We start from the raw sequence: 24,777 nt of genomic DNA, 5'->3' as shown, positions 1-24,777 counted from the left end.
TCAAATTGATAAGTACTTGAAGGCAGTAATTTTCTTCACTCAGTGCTAAGATGTGCAGTGTTCATTATTTAAATTAAATTATATTTTCGGGGTTGCCTGCAGTAGATGCAGTGCAATCCGTCGTTTATTCTCCCTGGCTGTTAGGAAAAAAAATGAAGAATGTCGATGCAGTAAGGCGCTTCTGTTAGTGCACGGGGACTGTAATGCATTGAGAAAGAATTGTCATTGTTTTCCGAACATAATTAATTTAAATTATCCACGTCTTGCTTAAAGCTAACTCTGCATTTAAACAGAATGTCACTGGTGTGATGCTGACGCCTTGGTGGAGTCATGCAGTTAGAAACATCTGCGGTGTCCTGCTTGGCAGATGAGCCCGCGGGAAAACTGCGGGGAGCCCCCTCAGCACTGGGAAGGAAGCAGAGACCCCTGGAGAGGCTGGAGCGGGCTTGTCTCCAGAAAGAAATGTGCAGTGGTTGTCGGTGGGGAAGGAGGCAATGGCAGGGGAAAGCCACTGAGAAGAAATTAGACTTTTCCCTCCCTCTCTTCCTATACTCATTGCCGTCTCCAAGCAACCAATTTCTGACGAAATATGTCTCTGCCTGTACAGTTGTGTTGTGGATCGTATCCAGCATCACGACAGCCTGTTTTTGGGATGGGGAGTGGGGGAGGGGATGAAGGGAGGAAAGGTACGTTGATAGGAGAGAACGTGAAGAGGCTCGGATTGATCGTCACCGTGGCCAGGATTTGAATTTCTTTTTCTCTTCCCGGTACTACCGGGGAGGGGAGATTTTAAAAAAGGATCTTCCTCCGAGATGCTGGGGTGGGGGTGAAGTTTTAGCATGTCGCATCGGCAGCCGGTGAGGACCATGGAACCCAACGCAAGCTCCACTGCGAGCTGGAGCGTCGACTGGGGCTCGGGCGGTGGGTCAGACGAGCAGGGCAACGTGAGCAGCACCCGGGCAACTGATAACAGGACCACGGGCGGGAGCCACCCCTTCGGCAGCCTGCTGCAGTACGGCGAAGAGGACATCTACCGAGACTTCACCACCTCGGCGCAGATCCTTATATTTATCGGCTCCGTGCTGGGTAAGTGCCCGCAGCGTCCAATTGCTCCGGCCGCGGGTGGATGCGAGTGATACCGCTTCTCGGTCAGACTCTCAGAGCTCAGGCACGTCTCGCACATCTGGCACACGCATCGTGGTTGGGTTGCTGGTGCGGTACCACAGCGGCTGCTTCACTGACACTGAGTCCCACAATGGGAACAACAGTGAAATTTCAGCTTGGTATGTATATTATCTAAGCGATGGCAGGCTGGACGAGGAATGCCTATTTATTTTTTAATGCCTGTTTTGGAAGTATCAATCTATTGGGCAAGAACGGATCCTGGGTATACTGCATTCATAGGAATGTAGGCATTTTAAATTTTGAACTTTATATCCTCTTGCATTATGTTGCATCGTCTGATGTGTGATGATGATGATATATGCAGTTTGTAATGACCCGCTGCTGTGTGTGGTTTTGCCATGGACAGGTAGATCAATGATTTCGAGTGAGAGTGTTGGTTTACTTTTACAGTACTGCCAAACGAAATAATCAAGTTGCGGACTACGAGCGCAGTTAATTGCACCAGGGTTCTCGAAAGTGGTGTAAATTCCGCAGGTTTGCAAGCGCGTAACTGGAGGTCTGTCAAAGTGCAGGTTTTGGCATCAGACTCACCAGTAGTGCTCCTGATCTGACCAGCTGCCTCCGCTATTAATATAATGTCCAGTCACACCAGAAAAGAGATAATGCACGGACCGTAGCCGTATAGTAACTCCAGTTCTGCCGTGTATGTCGCGCCCTTCAAGATCACAGGACTTCCAACCATAAAGATTAAATATCAAACGGATCCGAGCGCCACTGCACTTCTTCATTCTTGCTTTGTTTTTTATTCTTTCTCCAAGCCTTCTTCATCCCAGCAACGAGGACAATCCTCTTAGGCAGCAATTAGTGGCACCACAGTTTTCAGCTAGAATGGAGCTGATAGTTTAATTCCCCAGCTAAATAGAACTATAGTTCTGAAAATGAAAGGGTTAGATTTTATGCAGGTCATGGAGTAAAGTAACTCATATTTGACCTATTTCCTTAGGACATAAGAGGAAACTTCTTCACCCATGGAATCAGAATATTTCCATCAGTCTTATTTTCCTAATTATTTCCCGTAGCCTGTTCTTTCTGATGTGGCCATCATCTTCCCTGATTCTCCTGCCCCTCCCCCATCTTTATTAAGGGCAATTTACAGTTACCAATAATCCTATCAATAATAAGGCCTTTGGAAGGGTACCAGAACACCCAGGGGAAGCCATGTGGACGCAGGGGGAATGCTTAAATTGGATAGAAACAGGTTTGAGTTTTTAAGTGCACTATTTAAATTGACTTCACTGTAACGGCAGTAAGTCATCCTGTAAATCCCATGGCACATACAACCAATTTGCACGTGCCTTTTGTTTGACTGACATGACACGGTTCATTGGCTGTGACATTAGTGTCAATAGACGCTGAATTTTTGACCATAGGTTGGACTTCATTCCTGAAACCGTTCTACCTTCTTCAATAAGATAGACTCCTTGACTCTTTTTGACTTGGGTTTCGATATCCACCTAACTCTTCCACCACATTATTCTATAAAACAAGTTAGGATTTTTTAATATTAAAAATGCTATAAAATGTACGTTGATTTGGACCCAGAAACTTCCAAGAGCTGTTCATGCTTATTGCTACAGTAGGACTAATATGTGCTGTTACTTATTTTGATCATGCTAAACAGTGAAAAATAATGATGCTTATGAAGATGGTGCTATCTAGAGATAGTATAATTTGCAGCTTTCTTAACCAAACTTGTCATTGAAAGTTTACACTTAAATTAATAGGCATAAGTGAATAGATGGTGGAGTCTAGGGGCTTGTGCATGGTAGTTCACAGAGCACCAACATGGGCATTTCTGCTAAACTTGGGGTTATAATGGTTCCACATGCCTTTCAATATACTTATCTAGCCTCTATTCGTTGCAGATGTTTGTAAAATCTGCAATTATTTCAGCTCTCCTTCAACATCCGGATGCACTTCATTGATTACAGTTCAGCACTCAGTACTATCATCCCCTCAAAACTAATCAATAAGCTCCAAGACACAGGCCTCCTCCTTGTACAATTGTACAATTGGATCCTTGACTTCCTCACTCAGAGACTCCAGACAGTTTGGATTCCCACAACATCTCCTCCACAATCACCATTAGTAGGGGTGCACCACGAGACTGTGTGCTTAGCCCCCTGCTCTACTAGCCTTATACTTATGACCATGAGGCTAAGTACAGCTTCAATGCCATATCTGAGTTTGCTGATGACACCACTGTTGTTGGCTGGATCAAAGATGGTGACGAATCAGCATTAAGAAGGGAGATTGAAAATCTGGCTGAATGGTGTCACGACACCAAATTCTCACTGAATGTCGGCAACACCAAGGAGCTGATTATTGACTTCAGGAGGAGGAAACCAGAGGTCCATGAACTAGTCCTCATCAAGGAATTAGAGGTGGAGAGGGTCAGCAATTTTAAATTTTTTGGTGTTATTATTTCAGAGGATCTGTCTTGGTCCAGCATGTAAGAGCCATTACAAAGAAGGCACAGCAGTGCCTCTGCTTTGTTAGAAGTTTGCAAAGAAATGGTATGTCATCCAGAAATTTGACAATCTTCTATAGATGTATGGTGGAGAGTATATTGACTCATTGCATCGCAGCCTGGTATGGAAACTCCAATGACCTTGAACAGAAAAGCCTGCAAGAATAGTGGATACAGCTCAGTCCATCACGGTAAAGCCCTCTCCACCCTTTAGCACGTCTACATGGAGTGGTGTTGCAGGAAAGCAGCATCCATTGTCAAGGACTGTCACTATCTGGGCCGGGGTTCCTCAGAAACCTAGGGTTCCATGAGAGATCATGATAAAAGAATAAATATCATTTTTTAAAAACTTTGTGCAATGTATAATGTTCGCGCTTGCAGTGGTGGGCAGTGACTGAGCAGCCGCCTCGTGAGAGATCTCTCAGCCCAGTACGGCAGTCCACAGTTGGACCATGTTTATTTGGTATGGTCCATTCTCAGTTTTTGACGCAAGATGGGGGAAGCTGTTGATAATTGGTGAGTGTTGTATCGTACGGAGGAGAGGATGGTAGGCTGTTGAGGAGTGTGAAGTGCGCTTTCTGAGCATTGAATGGATTCGCTCAGCTTGGTCTGTGACGTCAGCCTCTTGCTCCCGAATTTCCTCCTCCAACTTCCCCTTGTGCACTGCCGACTGACTTATGGGAGCAAACAAACTACCAGTGCAGTAGAATATTGGAAGGAAATTGTCATTCTAAAGACAGTCCAGTGTGGTGAATTTTTGAAGAGGAGGTGTGAGATGGAAGAGGAGGATTCTGTGCCTATGCCTAGGGTAAATTCTGCTAAGATTAATGATGAAGAATTACAATCTTCTGAGTCAATTCACTGCACTAGTGCAACAATGGACTTTACAATGAAAGCTACTTATCAATGGGTTTTACATGGACTGGTGATCCAAGTTTTTGTTTATTAAGTGCAATTGTGAACAATAGCCAGATGAAAAATGCTGATCAAGTCAACTAGTTCCCAAAGAGAACTCTGATAGGCCAATCAGATGGTTCACTGCTGCTCAGCGATAGAACACAAAACAGGCACAAGAGTCGCTAGCCCCTGTACCCCAGAAACACACCTGAGCAGTGCGGTGGAGGTATGTGCTATGCATGACCTGATCTGAAAGCATCATGTTGACTCATAACAGATCGTATTCATGGTGGAACAGCTGAGTCAAGGATGGGGTGATCGGCACAGATGGACAAATTATACCTCCACTACCCCTTAGTTTTTCTATTCCATTGTGCCTAATCTGTGGCAAACAACTTTCAAATGTAGCAATGGCAAAATTGAAAAGACATTTAACTACAAATCACAACCATACGACATGTAAAAGTGCTGATTACTTTAGAAAACTATTGGAACCTCAAAACAGACAGATTAAAGCTTTTGAAAATAAAGTCACAGTTAGTAAAGGGGTTCAGGAAGCAAGTTATTTAGTAGCTTTAAGATCAGTTCTCTCAAGAATGTTTAAAACATGTGAAAACCTGGACAAAGAGCACACCAACCTCCTGCTACATACAGAAACTTGGTGGCTTAGCAGTGAAAGAGTTCTCAACAGGGTGTTTGAGCTGAAAGGTGAATTGCAGGAGTACTTTCAAGAAAATAGTGAGTGCTTTGAAGATGAATGGCTGCAGAAACTAACCTACTTAACAGACATTTTTCATCATATGAACCAGTTGAGCAAGGCCCTGGAGAAAATGTTTTGACTTCAAGTGACAAGATTCTTAGATTTAAAAGAAAACTGAATCTTTGGAAAAATCCTGTTGCAAAAGGAAATCTTGAAATGTCTTCACTACTGCTTGGGCTTGAGCGTGAGGAAGGACATCAGAAAGTCTCAAGTCTTATTGAAAACCACTAGGAGGAACTGCAGAACAAAATTGATGAGTATTTTCCTCCCTTTCAACACAAGTGTATAACTGGGCGAGGGACCCTTTCTCTGAATCCTCTGCTCAGCCTGAGAATATGGCTTTAGGTGAAAAGAAAGAACATTATGAGCTGCACTCTGATCATGCACTCAAGATGAGATTTACTGAGCTGCCCTTGAACAAGTTCTGGGTTTCTGTGAAAGAAGAGTATCCTGTCATTCATAGGAAAGCAATGAACATTTTGCTGCAGTTTTCAACTTCTTACATGTGGAAGCAAGCTTTTTCTTGTTTAACAAGCATCAAGAGCAAGGATAGAAATCATCTCATTTCAGTTGAAGCGCAAATCTGTGTGTGCTTATCTTAAGTTTGATCCAGAATTGAGAAGATTTATTATGTTGCCTTATGAGCTTTTAAAATTTATGAAAGAGAAAGAAAAAGATTAATGTCAAGAAAGCTTTTTTTCAAGAAAGGTGGGCTCAAAATTCATTCTCTACTTAGAAGAGCATTGACAATTATTATTGGATTATTATATCTACAGCTTGCCGATCACACTAATGTACCATGAGCTCTCAATATAATCATTTTTATGCAGGGGTTCCCTGAGACCTGAAAATTATTTCAAGGGTTCCTCCAGGACAAAACATTTGAGAAAGGCTGATCTAGGCCATGCTCTTTTCTTGCTGCAGGTATCAGCAAGGAGGCACAGGAGCTTCAAGTCCCACACCACAAGGCTCAAGAACAGTTAGTACCTCTCAACCATCAAGCTCTTCAACCAGAGGGGATAAATTTACTCACCACCCCAACGCTGAACTGATTCTGCAACCTATGAACTCACTTTTAAGAATGCTACAAGTCATGTTCTTGTTGTTTATTGCTTATTTATTTATTATTATTTTTGCATTTGCACAATTTGTTGTCTTTTACACATTGGTTGTTTGTCCATCATCGTTGTGTGCAGTTTTTCATTAATTCTATTGTGTTTTACTGTATTTACTGTGAATGCCTGGAAGAAAATGAATCTCCAAATAGTATAAGGTGAAATATATAGTATGTACTTTGATAATAAATTTAGTTTGAACTTTGAATTTTGAACTTGATACTTCGATAACTTTTATTTTAATATTCTCCCACTGCAATTCTATAAAAATAAGGCTGCGGTTTTGTTCATGTTCATGGTTTGTAATTTGTTTTTAGGCTTTTGCATAAAATTTGCATTGTAGTTATGAATTTGGATAGTGAGTCAACAGTTAACCTTAGGATCAGCATTTAAATGAATTAATTCAGAAACCTGAAGAACAACCACGTTATGCTATTTTTGTATTATCTCTTTAAATAGCATTGCGTGAAGAAGCTGAATAAGTGTCATCATTAGAAGAGCAATTAATCCCAAGGGCTTCTATTGTTACAATAATAAATATTAATTTTGTGACCTCATACGTAAATTCAGATCAGTGGTTATAACAAATGAAATATTTTAGCAAATATTCAAAGAGTTGGCAAAATAAAGTACAGTAGATTTAATCATTGCACCTATCTCTTTGGTTTTTAAAAGCAATAGTTATTACCATAACTATTTGGTTCAACCCATCCATGCTGACTAAGTTGTCTGCATAAGCTTAGTTACATTTGTCTGTAATTTGGCCCACATCCCTCAAAACCTTTTCTATGGATGCACTGTCCAAATGAATTTTAAACGTTGTGATTGTACCCGCTTCTCTCATCTCCTCTGGCAGATTGTTCTATATTTCTGCTATCCTCTGAGTGACAAAGTTTCCTCTCAGGTCCCATAGAACATAGATTAGTACAGCACAGGAACTGGTGCCAACTCAGTTAAATGAGTAATCAAATGAGTAACTAAACTAATCTATTCTGCCATAATGTACATATCCTTCATTTTCCTCTCATTCATGTGTCTATCTAAATGAATCTTAAGAGTCCCTAATGTTTCTGCCTCTACTACCATGCCAAGCTACTGCATTCCTGGCACCCTCCACTCTCTGTGTAAAAAAAAATGCCCTTCTCCTTTGAAATTACCCTCTCTCATCTTTTCAAACCTGGGAGAAAGATACTGTGTGACTACTCAATCTATGCCTCTCATAATCTCCCCTCAGTCTTCACTGCTCCAGAGAAAATAGTTTGTCCAACCTCTCATACTAGCACATGCCCTCTAAACCAGGCAGCATCCTAGTAGACCTCTTCTGCGCCCCCTCCAAAGCCTTGACATTCTTCCTTAAATGGGGTGACCAGAACTGTACGCAGTACTCTAGATACGGCCTAACTAGGGTTTTATAAAGTTGCAACATAACTTTCTAACTTTTGAACTCAATGCCTTGACGAGTAATGGCAAGCATACCATTTGCTGCCTTAACCACCCCCTCAACCTGTGTAGCCACTTTCAGGGAGTTATGAACTTGGACTCCAAGATCCCTCTGCTCATCAACACTGTTAAGGATCTTGTCTTTTAAGACCCTGTTAAGGGTCTCTTTACATTTGATCTATCAAGATGCAACATTTCAGTTGGCTGGGTTAAAGTCTATTTGAAATTTCTCTGCCCATATCTGTATTTGATCTAAATCCTGCTGTATTCTTCTACACTCTCCATAACACCAGCAATCTTTGTGTCACCTGCAAACTTACTAACCCACCCATCTATATTTTCATCCAGGCCATTTATATACATCACAAACAGCAGAGATCCCCATACAGATCCCTGCAGAACACAACTAAACACAGACCTCTAACTAAATAAGTCCCTTTGACACCTACCCTCTGGGCAAGCCAGTTCTGAATCCAAATGGTCAACTCACCATGGATCCCATGCATCTTAATCTTCTGGATGAGCCTCCTGTGAGGAACCTCATCAAAAGCTTTACTAAAATCCATGTAGACAACATTTATACCTCTGCTGTCATCAATCACCCTTGTCACCTTGACAAAAACTCAATCAAGTTAGTAAGACATGACTTGACCTGTGCAAAGCTATGTTAGCTCTTCCTAATTAGACCATGATTTTCCAAATGCTTATAATTCCTATCCCTAAGACTTCATTCCAGTAACTCCCCTACCACTGATGTGACATTCTCTGGCCTATAGTTTCCAGGATTATCCCTGGTGTGGCTAGAGAGGATACGAAGATATTGGTCAAGGCTCCAGCAATCTCTTCCCTTGGCTCACTCAATAACCTGGGGCATACCCCATAGGGACCTGGGGACTTATATACCTCATTGCTCTTTAAAAGACCCAATGCTACTTCCTCCTTTACCTCAAAATGCCCTCACATATTAATACTCTTGGCACTGATCTCCCTATCATCCCCGTCCTTCATGGTAAATACTGATGTACTCATTAAGGACCTTACCCACATCCTCTGCATCCAAGCAAATGTTCCCCCTTTATCCTTGAGTAGTCCTACCTGCTCTTAATTATCCTCTTGCTCTTGATTTACTCACTGTATGTATAAAATACTTCTGGATTCTCTTTAATTCTATTTGCCAAGGACTTTTCATGGCCCCTCTTGGCTTTCCTAATTCCCTTCTTGAGTTATTTTCTGGATTCTTTACAACTCTCAAGGGCTCCATTTGATTCTAGCTTCCTAAGTTTTACATACATTTCCTTTATCTTCTTGGCTAAATTCATCACTTCTCCACCTTGACATCCTTGTCCTTCCTTCTGACTGGAGCATGCCTGTCCTGTACTCTGTGCAGTTGGTCTTTAAACACTGTCCACGTTAGATGTGGACTTGCAAGAACAGCTGTTCCCAATTATCTCTCCCTAGTTCCTGCCTAATACTTTCATATTTTGCTCTGCTCCAATTTAATACTCTCCTGCAAAGTCCATACTTATTCTTATCTGTAGCTATCTTAAAACTTAGTGGTCACTGTTCCCTATCTGCTCACCCACTGATGGGTTGGTCACCTGGCCAGGCTTTTTACACCATGTCCATTACAGCACATTCTCTTGTTGGACTATCTACATATTGATTTAAGAAATCCTCCTGCTCCATCTAAACTTTTTGCACAAGGAAGTTCCAGTTTATATTAGGGAAGTTGAAGCCCCCATGACAACAACCCTATCGTTTTTACACATTTCCCTAATCTGCCTGTTTATCTGTTCTTCAATATCCTGGCAGCAACTGGGGGGTCTGTAGTCCAATCCCATCAGACTGTTTGCATCTTTCCTATTTTTGAATTCTATTCATATAGACTCAGTTTCGTACCTTTTGAGTGCAGTTGTGTCTCTGATTAGTGGTGCAACTCTCCACCCCCACCCCTTTATCACCCTCTCTATCTTTTCTAAAATGTCAAAACCCTGGGATGGTAATCACCCATTCCTGATCCTCTCTCAACCAAGTCTCTGCAATGCCCAACATCATTATTCCATGTACTGATTCGTACTCTGTTCATCATCTTTACCCAGAATACTCCTAGCATTAAAATCCACACACTTCAAACTCTCTGTCCCATCGTATCTATTACTTTGCTCCTGCTTGATTTTACTGGACCTACCTGTCATCTACCTTTCTCTCTGTTCCACCACTTTCTGACCTGGAGATTCGGTTCCCATCCCCCTGTCGAACTAGTTTAAATCCTCCCGGGTAGCGCTAGTGAACCTTCCTGCCAGGAAATGAGTTCCCCTCATCATCCCTGACCCAGAAAAGGCTCCAATGATTCAATAACCTGAAACCCTGCCCCCCTGCACCAGTTCCTCAGCCTCTCATTCATCTGTACCATCATCCTATTCCTGCCCTTATTAGCACGTGGTACTGGGAGTAATCCAGAGAGGTCCTGCTCATCAGCCTTTTTCCTGACTTCCTATGTTCACTGCAGAGGACCTCTTACCCCTTTCTACCTATGTCATTGATGCCAATGTGCACCACAATCTCTGGCTACCCCGCCTTACCCTCCACCCCTTGAGAATCTTCTGCAGCCACCCTGAGACATCCTGGACTCTACCACCTGGGAGGCAACACCACTCTGGCTTCTCTTTCGTGGCCACAGAATCTCACCTTTAAACCTTTCCCCTCTCACCTTAAGTCTATGTCTCTAGTTTCACCCTCCCCTACCATGGGTAAAAGACAGTGACCATTCACCTTATCTACAGTATGCCTCTTATGATTTTATATAGTTCTGTATGGTCAATATACCTTTATAAGTCAAAGAAAAATAGAAAATTGAAAATAAACACAAATCTGGACACTTTCCAAGAACTTTTGCGCCGTATTCAAATTGGTAGTAGTGAAGAGAACTCTCTTGTATTTTCCCAATTGTTTCTATTATTTCGCAGGTTCTGCATGTACCACTTGTTAAAAGGTGTCAAAAGCTGAGTAGATTTACTTCTTATTTACCCCTCGATCGTGACCCCACTAAGGAGCACCAGGCCATTGTCTCCCACACCATCACCGACTTTATCCGCTCAGGGGATCTCCCATCCACTGCTACCAACCTTATAGTTCCCACACCCCACACTTCCCGTTTCTACCTCCTACCCAAGATCCACAAACCTGCCTGTCCTGGCCGACCTATTGTCTCAGCTTGCTCCTGCCCCACCAAACTCGTTTCTGCATACCTCGACACGGTTTTATCACCCCTTGTTCAATCCCTTCCGACCTATGTTCATGACACTTCTCACGCTCTTAAACTTTTCGATGATTTTAAGTTCCCTGGCCCCCACCGCTTTATTTTCACCATGGATGTCCAGTCCTTATATACTTCCATCCCCCATCAGGAAGGTCTCAAAGCTCTACGCTTCTTTTTGGATTCCAGACCTAATCAGTTCCCCACTACCACCACTCTGCTCCGTCTAGCGGAATTAGTCCTTACTCTTAATAATTTCTCCTTTTGCTCCTCCCATTTCCTCCAAACTAAAGGTGTAGCTATGGGCACCCGTATGGGTCCTAGCTATGCCTGCCTTTTTGTTGGGTTTGTGGAACAATCTATGTTCCGTGCCTATTCTGGTATCTGTCCCCCACTTTTCCTTCGCTACATCGACGACTGCATTGGCGCTGCTTCCTGCACGCATGCAGAACTCGTTGACTTTATTAACTTTGCCTCCAACTTTCACCCTGCCCTCAAGTTTACCTGGTCCATTTCCGACACCTCCCTCCCCTTTCTAGATCTTTCTGTCTCTGTCTCTGGAGACAGCTTATCCACTGATGTCTACTACAAGCCTACTGACTCTCACAGCTATCTGGACTATTCCTCTTCTCACCCTGTCTCTTGCAAAAACGCCATCCCCTTCTCGCAATTCCTCCGTCTCCGCCGCATCTGCTCTCAGGATGAGGCTTTTCATTCTAGGACGAGGGAGATGTCTTCATTTTTTAAAGAAAGGGGCTTCCCTTCCTCCACTATCAACTCTGCTCTTAAACACATCTCCCCCATTTCACGTACATCTGCTCTCACTCCATCCTCCCACCACCCCACTAGGAATAGGGTTCCCCTGGTCCTCACCTACCACCCCACCAGCCTCCGGGTCCAATATATTATTCTCCGTAACTTCCGCCACCTCCAACGGGATCCCACCACTAAGCACATCTTTCCCTCCCCCCCATCTCTCTGCATTCCGCAGGGATCACTCCCTGCACAACTCCCTTGTCCATTCGTCCCCCCCCGTCCCTCCCCACTGATCTCTCTCCTGGCACTTATCCGTGTAAGTGGAACAAGTGCTACACATGCCCTTACACTTCCTCCCTTACCACCATTCAGGGCCCCAAACAGTCCTTCCAGGTGAGGCATCACTTCACCTGTGAGTCGACTGGGGTGATATACTGCGTCCGGTGCTCCCGATGTGGCCTTTTATATATTGGTGAGACCCGACGCAGACTGGGAGACCGCTTTGCTGAACATCTACACTCTGTCCGCCAGAGAAAGCAGGATCTCCCAGTGGCCACACATTTTAATTCCACATCCCATTCCCATTCTGACATGTCTATCCACGGCCTCCTCTACTGTAAAGATGAAGCCACACTCAGGTTGGAGGAACAACACATTATATTCCGTCTGGGTAGCCTCCAACCTGATGGCATGAACATCGACTTCTCTAACTTCCGCTAAGGCCCCACCTCCCCCTCGTACCCCATCTGTTACTCATTTTTATGCACACATTCTTTCGCTCACTCTCCTTTTTCTCCCTCTGTCCCTCTGAATATACCTCTTGCCCATCCTCTGGGTCACCCCCCCCCCGTCTTTCTTCCCGGACCTCCTGTCCCATGATCCTCTCGTATCCCCTTTTGCCTATCACCTGTCCAGCTCTCGGCTCTATCCCTCCCCCTCCTGTCTTCTCCTATCATTTTGGATCTCCCCCTCCCCCTCCAGCTTTCAAATCCCTTACTCACTCTTCCTTCAGTTAGTCCTGACGAAGGGTCTCGGCCTGAAACGTCGACTGCGCCTCTTCCTATAGATGCTGCTTGGCCTGCTGCGTTCACCAGCAACTTTGATGTATGTTGCTTGAATTTCCAGCATCTGCAGAATTCCTGTTGTTTAGATTTACTTCTGTCCATTTGCTGGCACTGTATATTGAAATAAGCTGTTATGAATCTGATGTGGCATCACTGTTTTTACTGTCTCAACCTGAAAAGCAAGATCAGTAGCAATGATTGGTCGGTACAGCTTTCACATATAGTAACACTGGACTTCTAGAAAGTTTGAAGTTCAAAGTAAATTTATTGCCAAAGTACATACGTGTCACCAGATACAACCCTGAGGTTCATTTTCTTGTGGGCATACTCAATAAATCTAATACCATAATAGAATTAAAGAAAGACTGCACAAACAGGGTAGACAACTGGTGTGCAAAAGATAAACTGTGCAAGCACAAAAACATAGAAAAAAATAATAGATAAAAAGCAATAATTACTGAGAACATGAGATGAAGAGTTGTTGGAAAGTGAGTCCATAGGTTGTGGGAACAGTTCAATGATGGGGCAAGTGAAGTTGAGTGAAGTTATCCCCTCTGGTTCAAGAGCCTGATGGTTGAGGGGTAATAGCTGTTCCTGAACCTGGTGGTGTGAGCCCTGAGGAGTCTGTATCTTATTCCTGATGGCAGCAGCAAGAAGTGAGCATGACCAGGGCATGGGTGGTGGGGTCATTGATGATGGATGCTGCTTTCTTGAAACAATGCTCCATGCAGATATACTCAGTGGTGGGGAGGGTTTTACCTGTGACGGACTGGGTCATATCCTCTACTTTTTGTAGAATTTTCCATTTAAGGGTATTGGTGTTTCCATTCTAGGCAGTGAGGCTGCCAGTCAATATGCTCTCTACCTTACATTTATAGAAGTTTGTCAAGTTTGAGATGTCATGCCGAATCTTAGCAAACTGCTAAGAAGTAGAGATGCTGCCGTGCTTTCTTCATAATTGCAGTTATGTGCTGGACGTAGGACAGTTCCTCCAAAATAGTAACCTAAAGAATTTAAAATGGCTGACCCTCTCCACCTTTGATTCTCCGAAGAGGGCTGGCTTTTGGACCCCTGGTTTCCTTCTCCTGGTCAATCTTCAGCTCTTTGGTCTGCTGACGTTGAGTAGGAGGATGTTGCTGTGGCACCACTCAGCTAGAATTTCGATCTCTCTCCTACACACTGATTTATACATTTAATAGTCAATGGATGAGATATTTAAGCACAAGCTCAACCTCAAATAGAAAAGATGTACAGTATATATGTTTGATGTCACCTCTGAGAAGCAATTTTTTCTTGTCAAGAGGAAACAAAATGAAATAGCTGTCCTATTAAATCAAAATGTCACTGAGTGTTTTTTAATAGTGGGACTTTTTGTGATGCACAGAACAGCATCTATTATTTGAATTCTGACAAAATTTCTGAATACCAATTATAGATGGTCAAAATTCAGCTTGCTTAGCATTCAACCTTTCAATTATCATTCCAACTTCAATTTGTCTCCAGGTCCTCTGATGCTGCATATTTTATAAACTAGGCCTTGAAGGCCACATTACCTCTCCTCATATCTTCTGCCAGAATATATCACCTCACCCTTCACTGTGTAAAGTTTCATCTGCTACTTATTGACTTGTTCCACAAACATATTCATGTCCTGTTAGGGATACTTGGTAAAAAGACACTGACCCTAACATTGTCACCAAACCAATTGACGAAGTTGTCACTGTTGTGTTTTGGCAAACAGATCTGAACCCTGCAGGAGGTGAAAGCTTTCAGATGCTTTCTCATGCCTCTCTTTGAATCCTGAGCCCATGATGATCTGGTCATAGTCTCCCAGAAAATCAATAATCTAATTAGGATAACTTCTTTCACAGCTTCCAGTCTCTTAGCATTGCACAGCTCCCTTCCACTTTCTCCCCAAAACCTAAAAGCAGGATTCTTCTGGTAGATCCAGTATTTCTACAGCCTATGCCCCACAGAAATTGCTTCCTTGTCTATTTTACTGTCATTTCCTACTCAAATCAATGGTTAATCAAGATGGCATCGCTGAACAATGGCGATGTTCTGCAGGCTACATACAAAACTTCCAAATATACCTCTTGAATTATTCTCACTGCATTCTACAGCATGTAATTTCCCTTTGAGCAATGTACTTTTGAAATTACTTAATGTACTACAGATTTCACAATCTTTTGAAGGACTTGACGGACTTACCTCTCAAGCAAGCAGATACGGCAACCTGAAGCGGACGAAGGTTCATCACCATTGCTGGAAGTAAGGCAGGAAGGGGATCTCCAAGCCAGGCTGAAACACAATGGAATGAGACCCTTTTACCCAGCATCTTGTTAGCAAATGTGCAGTCGCTGGAGAACAGAATTGACGACCTAGGGCAAGATTGCTATATCGGAGGGAAATGAGAGATTGTTGTATTCTATGTTTGACTGAGACATGGTTTACTCCCAGCATGCCAGATATTGCGATCAGACCTATAGGCTTCTCAATTCACAAAATGGACTGAACTGCTGATTTGGAAGAGGCAAAAGGTGCAGGTGTGTGTTTCATGACAAATTCTCAGTGATGCTCTGATGTGGCAGTTTTGTCAAACTTGTGTTCCCCTGATCTTGAACACATAACAATCAAATGCCACCCATTCTAGTTACCTAGGGAATACTTATCTGTGATCCTCACAGGAGATTACATACTACCAGAAGCTAACTATAATCAAGCACTTGAAATACTGTATAATGCCTTCTCCAAACAAGAAATAATCCATTCTGATGCATTTCAAAACATAGCTGGGGACATCAACCAGGCTTGATTGAAGAAAACCCTGTTCAAATACCATCAGTGTATAAACTTTAGCACCAGAGACCCCAACACACTAGACTATACTAAGATAAAGAAAACCTACTATTCCATGCTCAGACTGCATTTCGGTAAATCTGATCACTTGGCTGTCTTTCTGCTACCCTGTATACAAGCAGAGACTAAAGAGCAAAACTCCAGAGATTAGGACAACAAAGAGTTGGTCACAGGAGGTAGAGGAGTGGCTATGGGATTGCTTCAAGTTGGTGGACTGGGCTGTGTTCAAGACTCATTTGTGGATCTGAATGAATACAGCATGGTTGACATGGACTTTATAAAAACAGTTATAGATGAAAATGTCCCCATAAAATCATTCAGAGCCTTCCTCAACCAGGAGCCCTGGATGAACCATGAGATCCACAATCTGTTGAGGGCTAGATCAGTGGGATTCAGGTCTGGTGACCAAGAAAATTACAAGAAATCCAGGTACCATTTCTGGAAGGCCATTTCATGGGCAAAGAGGCAATTCTGGACTAAACTTGAATCAATGAAGGACGCTTGACAATTGCGGCATGGTTGGAATGTTTTCACCTCTTATAAAGTAAAATCAAGCAGCATAGGCGAAAACAGGACTTTGCTTCCAGATGAGCTCAATGCCTTCTATGCTCACTTTAACCGTCAAAGTAGAACTATCACGAACTCACGCAGGATCCCGATGATCCTGTGATTTCAGTCTCTGAGGCCGATGTTGAGCAGCCTTCAGGAGGATGAATCCATGAAAAACATCCAGCCCAGATGGACGGGGTACCTGGCCGAGCACTCAAGGCCTGTGCTGATCAACTGGCTGGAGTGTCACTGATATCTTTAAGCTCTCACTTTGGCATTCTGGGGTACCTACCTGCTTTAAGCAGGCTTCAGTTATACTGGGGCCTAAAAATTACATGGTAATCTGCCTCAATGACTATCAACCAGTGGGTTGGTGATGTAACATATCAACTCCTGCCAGAGAAGTGAGTTGGGATCCACTCCAATTTGCCTACCAGCACAACAGGTCCACAGCAGATGCCATTTCATTGGCTCTTCGCTTAACTCTGGAATATTTGGACAGCAAAGACACCTACATCAGTGTGCTCTTTATTGACTACAGCTCGACTTTCAATACCATCATCCACCTCAAAGTTATCAATAAACTTTAAGACCTTGGCCTCAATACCTCCCTGTACAATTAATTTCCTCACTTGCAGACTCCAGCCAGTTCGCAAACAAGAGAAAATCTACAGATGCTGGAAATCCAAGCAACACACACAAAATGCTGTAGGAACTCAGCAGGCCAGCCATCTCAGCCAGAACTGTTGACTGCACTTTTTTTCCATAGGTGCTGTCTGCCCTGCTGAGTTCCTCCAGTATTTTGTGTGTGTAGCCCAGTCAATTCAGATTGGCAACACCGTCTCCTCCACACACTGCATCAGCACAGATGCACCACAAGGCTGTGTGCTTACGCTCCTGCTCTACTCATTTTACAGTTACGACTGTGTAGCTAAGCGAAGCTCCATTACCATACTCAAGTTTGCTGATGACAGAATTATCAAGGTGGTGGTGAATCAGCAGAGTGGAAGGAGATTGAAATCTGGCTGAGTGGTGCCATAACTACAACCTCTTACTCAATGTCAGCAACACCAAGAGGCTGATTATTGTCTTCAAGAAGAGGAAACCAGGGGTCCATGAGCCAATCCTGATTGGAGGATCAGAGGTGGAGAGGGTCAGCAACTTTAAATTCCTCAGTGTTATGAGTTCAGAGGACCTGTCCTGGGCAACTACAAAGAAAGCATGGCAGGACTTCTACTTCCTTAGGAGTTTGCGAAGATTCAGTGTGACATCTAAAACTTCTGTTTGGTGGAGAGTATATTGATCTGCTGAACAATAGCCTGATATGCAATGCTCTTGAATGGAGAATACTTCAAAAAGTAGTGTATATGGCCCAGTGTATTGCAGGTAAAGCCCTCCCCACTGTTGAGCACATCTACAGAGAGTGTTGTTGCAGGAAAACAACATCCATCATTAGGAACCACCACCACCAGGTCATGCTCTCTTTTTGCTACTGCTATCAGGAAGAAGGTACAGGAGCCTCAAACCACCAGGTTCAGGAACAGTTATTACCCCTCAATCATTAGGCTCTTGAATCAAAGGGAATAACTTCACTCAAATTCACTTGTCCCATCACTGAACTGTTCCCATAACCTATGGACTCACTCTCAAGGACTCTTTATTTCATGTTCTCAACTTTTATTGCTTATTTATTTACTATTATTATTTCTTTCTTTTTGTACTCCCACAGTTTGTTGTCTTTTGCACGCTGGTAAACCCTCAAGTTGGTGCAGACTTTCATTGATTCTATCTATTATGGTTATTTTTCTATTATGGGTTTACAGAGTATGCCTGCAAGAAAATTAATCTCAGGGTTGTGTATGGTGACATACATGTAATTTGATAATAAATTTTCTTTGACCTTTGAACTTCTGATCATCTCTGCCACTTTGAAAGTGTCCGTTGTTATGTTCTGAGGCTGAAGAATGCAGATGTTTTCAATGAGTGGACAGTCGCAAGGCTGCGGGACCGGACAGCATCCCAGGGCAGGTTCTCAGGATGTGCTCAGCACAGCTGGAAGGTATGTTTACAGACATTTTTAATCTCTCCCTCTCCCAGTGTAGAGTGCCTTCCTGCTTCAAAACTTCCACCATTGTCCCTGTACCTAAAAATACCAAGGTAACATGTCTGAACGACTGGCGTCCTGTCGCACTCACCTCAATAATAAGCAAATGCTTTGAGAGACTGGATTACATCTGCAGCAGGCTGTCACCCACACTGGACCCCCTACAATTTACCTATCGACACAACCAATGGACAGATGACGCAATAGCCACGGCTCTACATGCCTTCCTTACACATCTGGAGAAGAAGGATACTTATGTGAGAATGCTGTTCCTGGACTACAGTTCAGTATTCAACACCATAATTCCTTCCAGGGTCGACAAGAAACACAGAGACTTTGGCCTTCACCCTGCCTTGTGCAGCTGGAACCTGGACTTCCTGTCAGATCGCCTGCAGGTGGCAAGTGTGGGCTCCCTCACCTCTATCTCTCTCACCCTCAACACAGGTGCCCCCAGGGTTGCGTCCTGAGCCCCCTCCTTTACTCTCTGTACAGCCATGACTGTGATGCCACCCACAGCTAGAATCTGCTAATTAAATTTGCTGACGATACTACATTGATTGGCCTAATCTCAAATAATAACGAGGCAGTCTACAGAGAAGAAGTCATCACCCTGACGCAGTGGTGTCAAGAAAACAACCTCTCCCTCAATGTCGCAAAAACAAAGGAGCTGGTTGTGGACTACAGGAGGAATGGTGATAGGCTAACCCCTATTGACGTCAATGGATCTGGGTTGAGAGGGTGAACAGCTTTAAGTTCTTCGGCATACACATCAGGAGGATCTCACGAGGTTTGTATATACTGGCTGTGTGGTGAAAAAAGCACAATGCGTCTTTCACCTCAGACAGCTGAAGAAAAGTCACCCCAACCACAAACTGTTTCAGCTGCTACTGTCCAGGAAACAGTACTGCAGCATAAAAGCCAGGACCAACAGGCTCTGGGACACCTTCTCCTACTGGGCCATCAGACCGATTAATTCATGCTGATACAATTATACTTATATGTTATATTGACTGTCCTGTTGTACATACTATTTTATTACAAATTACTATAAATTGCACATTACACATTTAGAAGGCTTATGGAATGCTTGCTTTTGTTAGTTGAGGCACTGAGTTCAAAGGTCAGGTGGTTATATTGCAACTTTATAAACTCTGGTTAGGCCACATATGTTGTCCATGTAGACAATATCCCCTGACCTACCCTCAACAATCTCTCTTGTCACCTTGCCAAAAAACTCAGTCAAGTTGATAAGGCATGACCTGCTACACACTAAGGCATGCTGGTTCTCCCTAATTAGGCCATGGGTTCCCAAATGCTCATATATCCTATCACTAAGAATTTTCTCCAGCAATTTCCCTACAACTGATGTGAGACTCACCGGTCTATAGTTCCCAGTATTGTTCCATGTTCCCTTCTTAAATAGAGGTACAACATTAGCCACTCACCAGTCCTCTGGGACCTCCCCTCTGGCTAGAGAGGACAAAAAGATACTGCTCAAAGGCCCAGCAATCTCATTTCTTGCTTCCTTCAAGAACCTGGGGTAAATCCCATCAGGCCCTGGGGACTTGTCCACATTAATACTCATTGGGAGGCCCAACACTTCATCCATCTTGACTTCTAAACACCCTAACATGTCTATACACTCAGTACTGATCTGCTGCTCCTCCACTGGGGACCTGAGTCACTCCAATCACAAACTGTTCCAGCTGCTACCATCCAGGAAACAGTACTATAGCATAAAAGCCAGGACCAATAAGCTCTGGGACAGTTTTTTCCACCAGGCCATCAGACTGATTAATTCATGCTGATACAATTGTATTTCTATGTTATATTGACTGTCCTGTTGTATGTACTATTTATTATAAATTACTATAAATTGCACATTTAGACAGAAACGTAACATAAAGGTTTTTACTCCTCACGTATATGAAGGATGCAAGTAATAAAATCAATTCAATTCAATTCATCTAATTCCTCTGCATCCCCAATCTGTACCAAGATGGTTTGATGAATTTCACTTTTTTTTTGTGGCTGAACTCAATCTTATTATGAATAAATTGCCCTCTGCTGCATTCAAATTCTGCAAATGAAAGTTAAGTATGTGTGAATTCTTGTGGTCCCACTCTACAATACATGGGACAGGCCCCTCCCAATGACTGTGTTCCTGTTACATTGTTGTATTAGTGTTGCTTCCTGCACTTGTACAGAGCTTCATTAACTTTGCTGTCAATTTCCATCATGCTTTATATTTCACAGTCTGTTTCTAATTATTCTCCTTCTTGTCATTGGTAATTTCATCTTCATCTCAGGGAATAGATTAGCATCCTATTAATATCTGTTATAAGCCTACGAACCTTCATAGGTATCTCACCTACACTCACCCTCACCTTGTAAGGACTCTGTTCCATTCTCCGATTTCTTATCCTTCATCATATCTGCTCTACTAATGAGACATTCCACACTTCTGAGTTTAAGATGTTCAGAAGTATCACGGCAGGCATAAACTTTAATCCAAACTACACTTGGACCCAGTGACTACTTTAAATAGTAATACATAGAAAGCGTTCTTTCTTTGAAGGTAGATTTTAAGAGTTTGGAATTCCAGGCTCATCAGTCAGGCAAACATGGAACTGTATATTTCTGTTTTTCCCTCGAAATCTGTTCACCTGTGGAACTGATGCTGATGAACTTTCAGTGTAAGGGTTAGGTTATCAGAAAATTTCACAGTAAGTAAAAACTGGTGTCATTCTTTCATATTCCAATCTGAAAAAATATTAGACGTTTTTACTGACAAATAAATATTAGTAAAAGGAATGCAGTACTGGTGTTGTTTAGGTTACTGCTAGTTGTTGTCTTCTTCTTAAGCACATCATCCCAACTGGAGCTGACAGCTGCTCGACAGAGTCTTCTGTCCTGGCCATTCTTTCAAATTTCCCATCATCTTTGTGCATCCTTCCTTTCCCAGGGATGAAGTCTTTGGAGCTTCTGCTGGCATTTCTGTAGATTTAGTTTCTTATGTGATGGGGTTGCTAGCCCCAAGTGAACCCTCCTCAGTTCACAGTCAGGCCTGGGACTGTCCATGGCCGGGTTATACTACTATCCCATTTGTCTACTTACTGTAATATGGGCTCCTTTAGAGAAAAGCTGAACAGTTATGCTTCAATTTAATTACAAATTTATCTAGGTCCTGATGTAATGTTCCTGGGTTCATATTAATGAGAGATTGAGAGAATCTAGATCTCCCAGCACTGGGTCAGGTGTTGCTTTGTTGGGATCCAGAGCTTGTGACATAATTTAAAATAAAATTCTCATGATATAACTATAATATTGTTGGCTGCACCAGCATTATTAATCATCACTAGTTTTACCTGAGACAATTCAACCACATCAGAGGGCAGTTGAGACAACCACTGAGTTACATACAACTCAGACCTGGGGAGGATTCAAATTTTGTTTTTAAAAGCTCGTTAGTTAATGACAATTTAATAGTTATATGATCAATTTCATTTTTTACTTCCAATAGTTTAAGATAGAATTCTAATTACAATGTAAGTCACTAAATTAGTATTAATTAGAAGTAATTTAGGTCATCTTATTAGTCAGATCTTCTCTTAACATCTAACCATTACAGTGCCAGTACCTCCAGTTGAATTCTGTCTTTTTGTGTGTATCCCCCCTAGCTGTCAGTCTGTGGTTTTGTATTGCCATGTACTCCTGCTCTACTCCAGCCCTTGTATTACTGAGTATTCCGTCTCTCATCTGCTTCTCATTATTACCTGTATTGCAGCCACCTGTGTCTCACTGTGCTCCACCTATCACCTGCCTCTCTGTTTATTGCTCAGTGTATTTCAGTCCTGTGTTTTCACCTGTTTGTTGCCAGATTGTGTCAGTGAATTTTCCTGCATTTGAATTTGTATTCTGTCCTTCTGAATAGTGACTCTGCCTGTTTCCTGTTTCTGGATTTCTCTGGATGTTTTGATCTCTGCCTGAACTTTGATGCTGACTTTGTTTCCACCTTGGGATTTGTTACTCAATTAATATCATTGTGTGCGCAGTACTGGGTCTGCGATTGGAGCCTTGCTCCAGTGTCTTGACACACAGTTCCATACTATGTTCTAGGTTTATCTTATTTTTTGAACTGAAAAGATAACTATTGGAAAATAATTGATTTCTGTCCTTGTACCTTTATATCAGCAGTTAGAATACTGTACTGAAAGATCCTGAGTGATTATTTAAAGATTAATTTTAAAAAGTCAAATTTCAAATCTCAGGTTTTCTGAAGAAACTGATAATGGACAGATTTCAGTCAACCATGAAAGATTATTCTGAGTTTGCTGCAGTATTGTCAAGGCAAACTGAAATCAATTTTGGACTGCCCTTTTCTCATCATATGACATTGCCACATACCCACCACTATTTAAAAAAAAAATCAAAATCGAGAAAACTTGTGGCCTGGGCTTTGCTGGGGAATGCTTCAAATTCTGCATTGAGTTGCTGGCATTTCTAGGTGAAGGTGCCAATAAGTGCTGGGAGTCATGCCTGGATTTGGAAATGTCAAACTTACTGGCTAAGCTTTTACAACCTTTTCCTGGCTATGCTCTTTCATTGTACTTACCATGGAGAATCAATGGCAGAGCAAAAGCTTCCTAATGTTCCCCAGTGACAACACAGGGAAGGGGAAGGTAGATTCACTATTTTAAAAAAAATTGCATAGTTTATTAAATGTTTTATTTAAAACATCTGAAGTTTTTAATATTTTGAATGATGTATTTAATGGGAATACAATATTTATAAGAAGTATTTATCATAGTTTTTGTAAGGGAATTCAGAAGCATATAATATCCCTGACAGGTAAAGCTGAAATGACATCTGCTGCCTGTGAAAGGCTGAAAAAGGAATTACATGGGCAGAGCTTGTTCTGATCCATTTTGTCTCTTTGTTATGTTGGCCTGGGCCTCTTATTCCACAACTACCTGGCTGAAAAATATGTCTCCTGGAACTGACTGAAGCAAGTTCTGGGAAGTCTGAGCACTGACAGTGAAACAAGTGAGGCCAGCACGCTTAGCACAACGCTTTACCAGCGACCCGGGTTCAATCCCCGCACTGCCTGTAAGGAGTTTGTGTATTTTCCCTCTGACCCTTCGACTGCTCCCGTTTCCCCGCACAGTCCAAGGACATATTAGGCCATGATTAGGCGAGGATTAAGTCGGGGGATTGCTGGGAGGTGTGGCTTGAAGGGCTGGAAAGGGCCTATTCTGTGCTGTATCACAATAAATAAATAGAATGAAGAAAGCTAAAGCAAACCATGTCACTGAAATGCAGACATTTTATTCATATAGTACCATAACAATACATGTGGGGATTATCATGGCATAATTACTTGGTGTAAGCAATAGATGCCTGCATAGATGCAACAACCTAAATTGTGCTTGTTAGTCAATTCAGAGGAAGGTGTAGTCTATACATATCTTAATACATTTGAAGCATTTTTCTGAAACATACAACATCACAGCTGTTAATGAATGAGAGTGTAGTAAACTGGGAGTGGATTTGCAATTCTGTTCACTGACTCAGTGAGGTAATACAAACTAAGTATTTGCTTTAATAGAGTGGCGCATTATGCCAATGACCTAATCACCTGAAAACTCATCAGTCAGTCTGACAGCAGTTATGGATTAGAAGTTGAAATGTGCCTGCATATTTAGAAAACTTCTACAGTTCCACTCCATCTGCTTTAAAGGAGTAAGTAACTTAGAGATAAAATTCATCGTTCTGAGCAGGCTTCACATCTGATTGGCTTTTTTGTAATCTCGATGATCTTTTGGAAAGCATTAAAATTCCACATTGCTATGCAGCTTCAAGTTTTCCTCTCTAACCAATTTAAAAATTAGATGTTTTTGCCATCCCCCGACCTCTTCCTCTCTGATGCTGAGTGGTTAGTCCTTAGCAAAGGGCTCATTTTGTGCATGGTCCATACCGCAACAAGTTCCAGGCCTGCCATGACGTGGAGCTCTTCTTTTGCTTCTGCCTCCACACTTATTTCTTTGGCAAGGAGTCCTTACTCCCAACTGATGACCCCTTCTCATGTCTCCAACACTCCCCTTCTACTTGGCCATCCCCATTCAGGCCTTTTACTGTCACCCCCTCCCCAAGATCTTTTCAGTTTCGATTACCACTGTAACACCACTCGCCTTGACTTCTCCACTCCTCTGGCCCATTCCAACGTCACTTCCTACAAACACACAGCCCTCCATTCACTTTGCACCAATCACAAACCAGCCATCAAAGCAGTGCCATTATAGACGGACAGGCCTACCACTAC

At 42.6% G+C, this 24,777-nt stretch overlaps 1 protein-coding gene across 1 annotated transcript in view; it reads left to right on the top strand.

The window, feature by feature from the left end:
- The first annotated feature begins 686 nt into the window (after nt 1–686).
- gpr176 (G protein-coupled receptor 176) overlaps nt 687–24,777 on the top strand; it is a 67,505-nt gene continuing 43,414 nt past the window's right edge. The window contains exon 1 of the mRNA XM_063051220.1: nt 687–1,086. Coding sequence (XP_062907290.1) covers nt 840–1,086 — 247 coding nt within the window. The 5' untranslated portion in view covers nt 687–839. The remainder of the gene's footprint in view (nt 1,087–24,777) is intronic.

Source organism: Mobula hypostoma, chromosome 1 (assembly GCF_963921235.1).
Source record: "Mobula hypostoma chromosome 1, sMobHyp1.1, whole genome shotgun sequence".
In the NCBI taxonomy this organism is placed as follows: domain Eukaryota; kingdom Metazoa; phylum Chordata; class Chondrichthyes; order Myliobatiformes; family Myliobatidae; genus Mobula; species Mobula hypostoma.
Note: the sequence above shows the minus strand (reverse complement) of the source record. Positions and strands in the feature narration are given on the sequence as shown.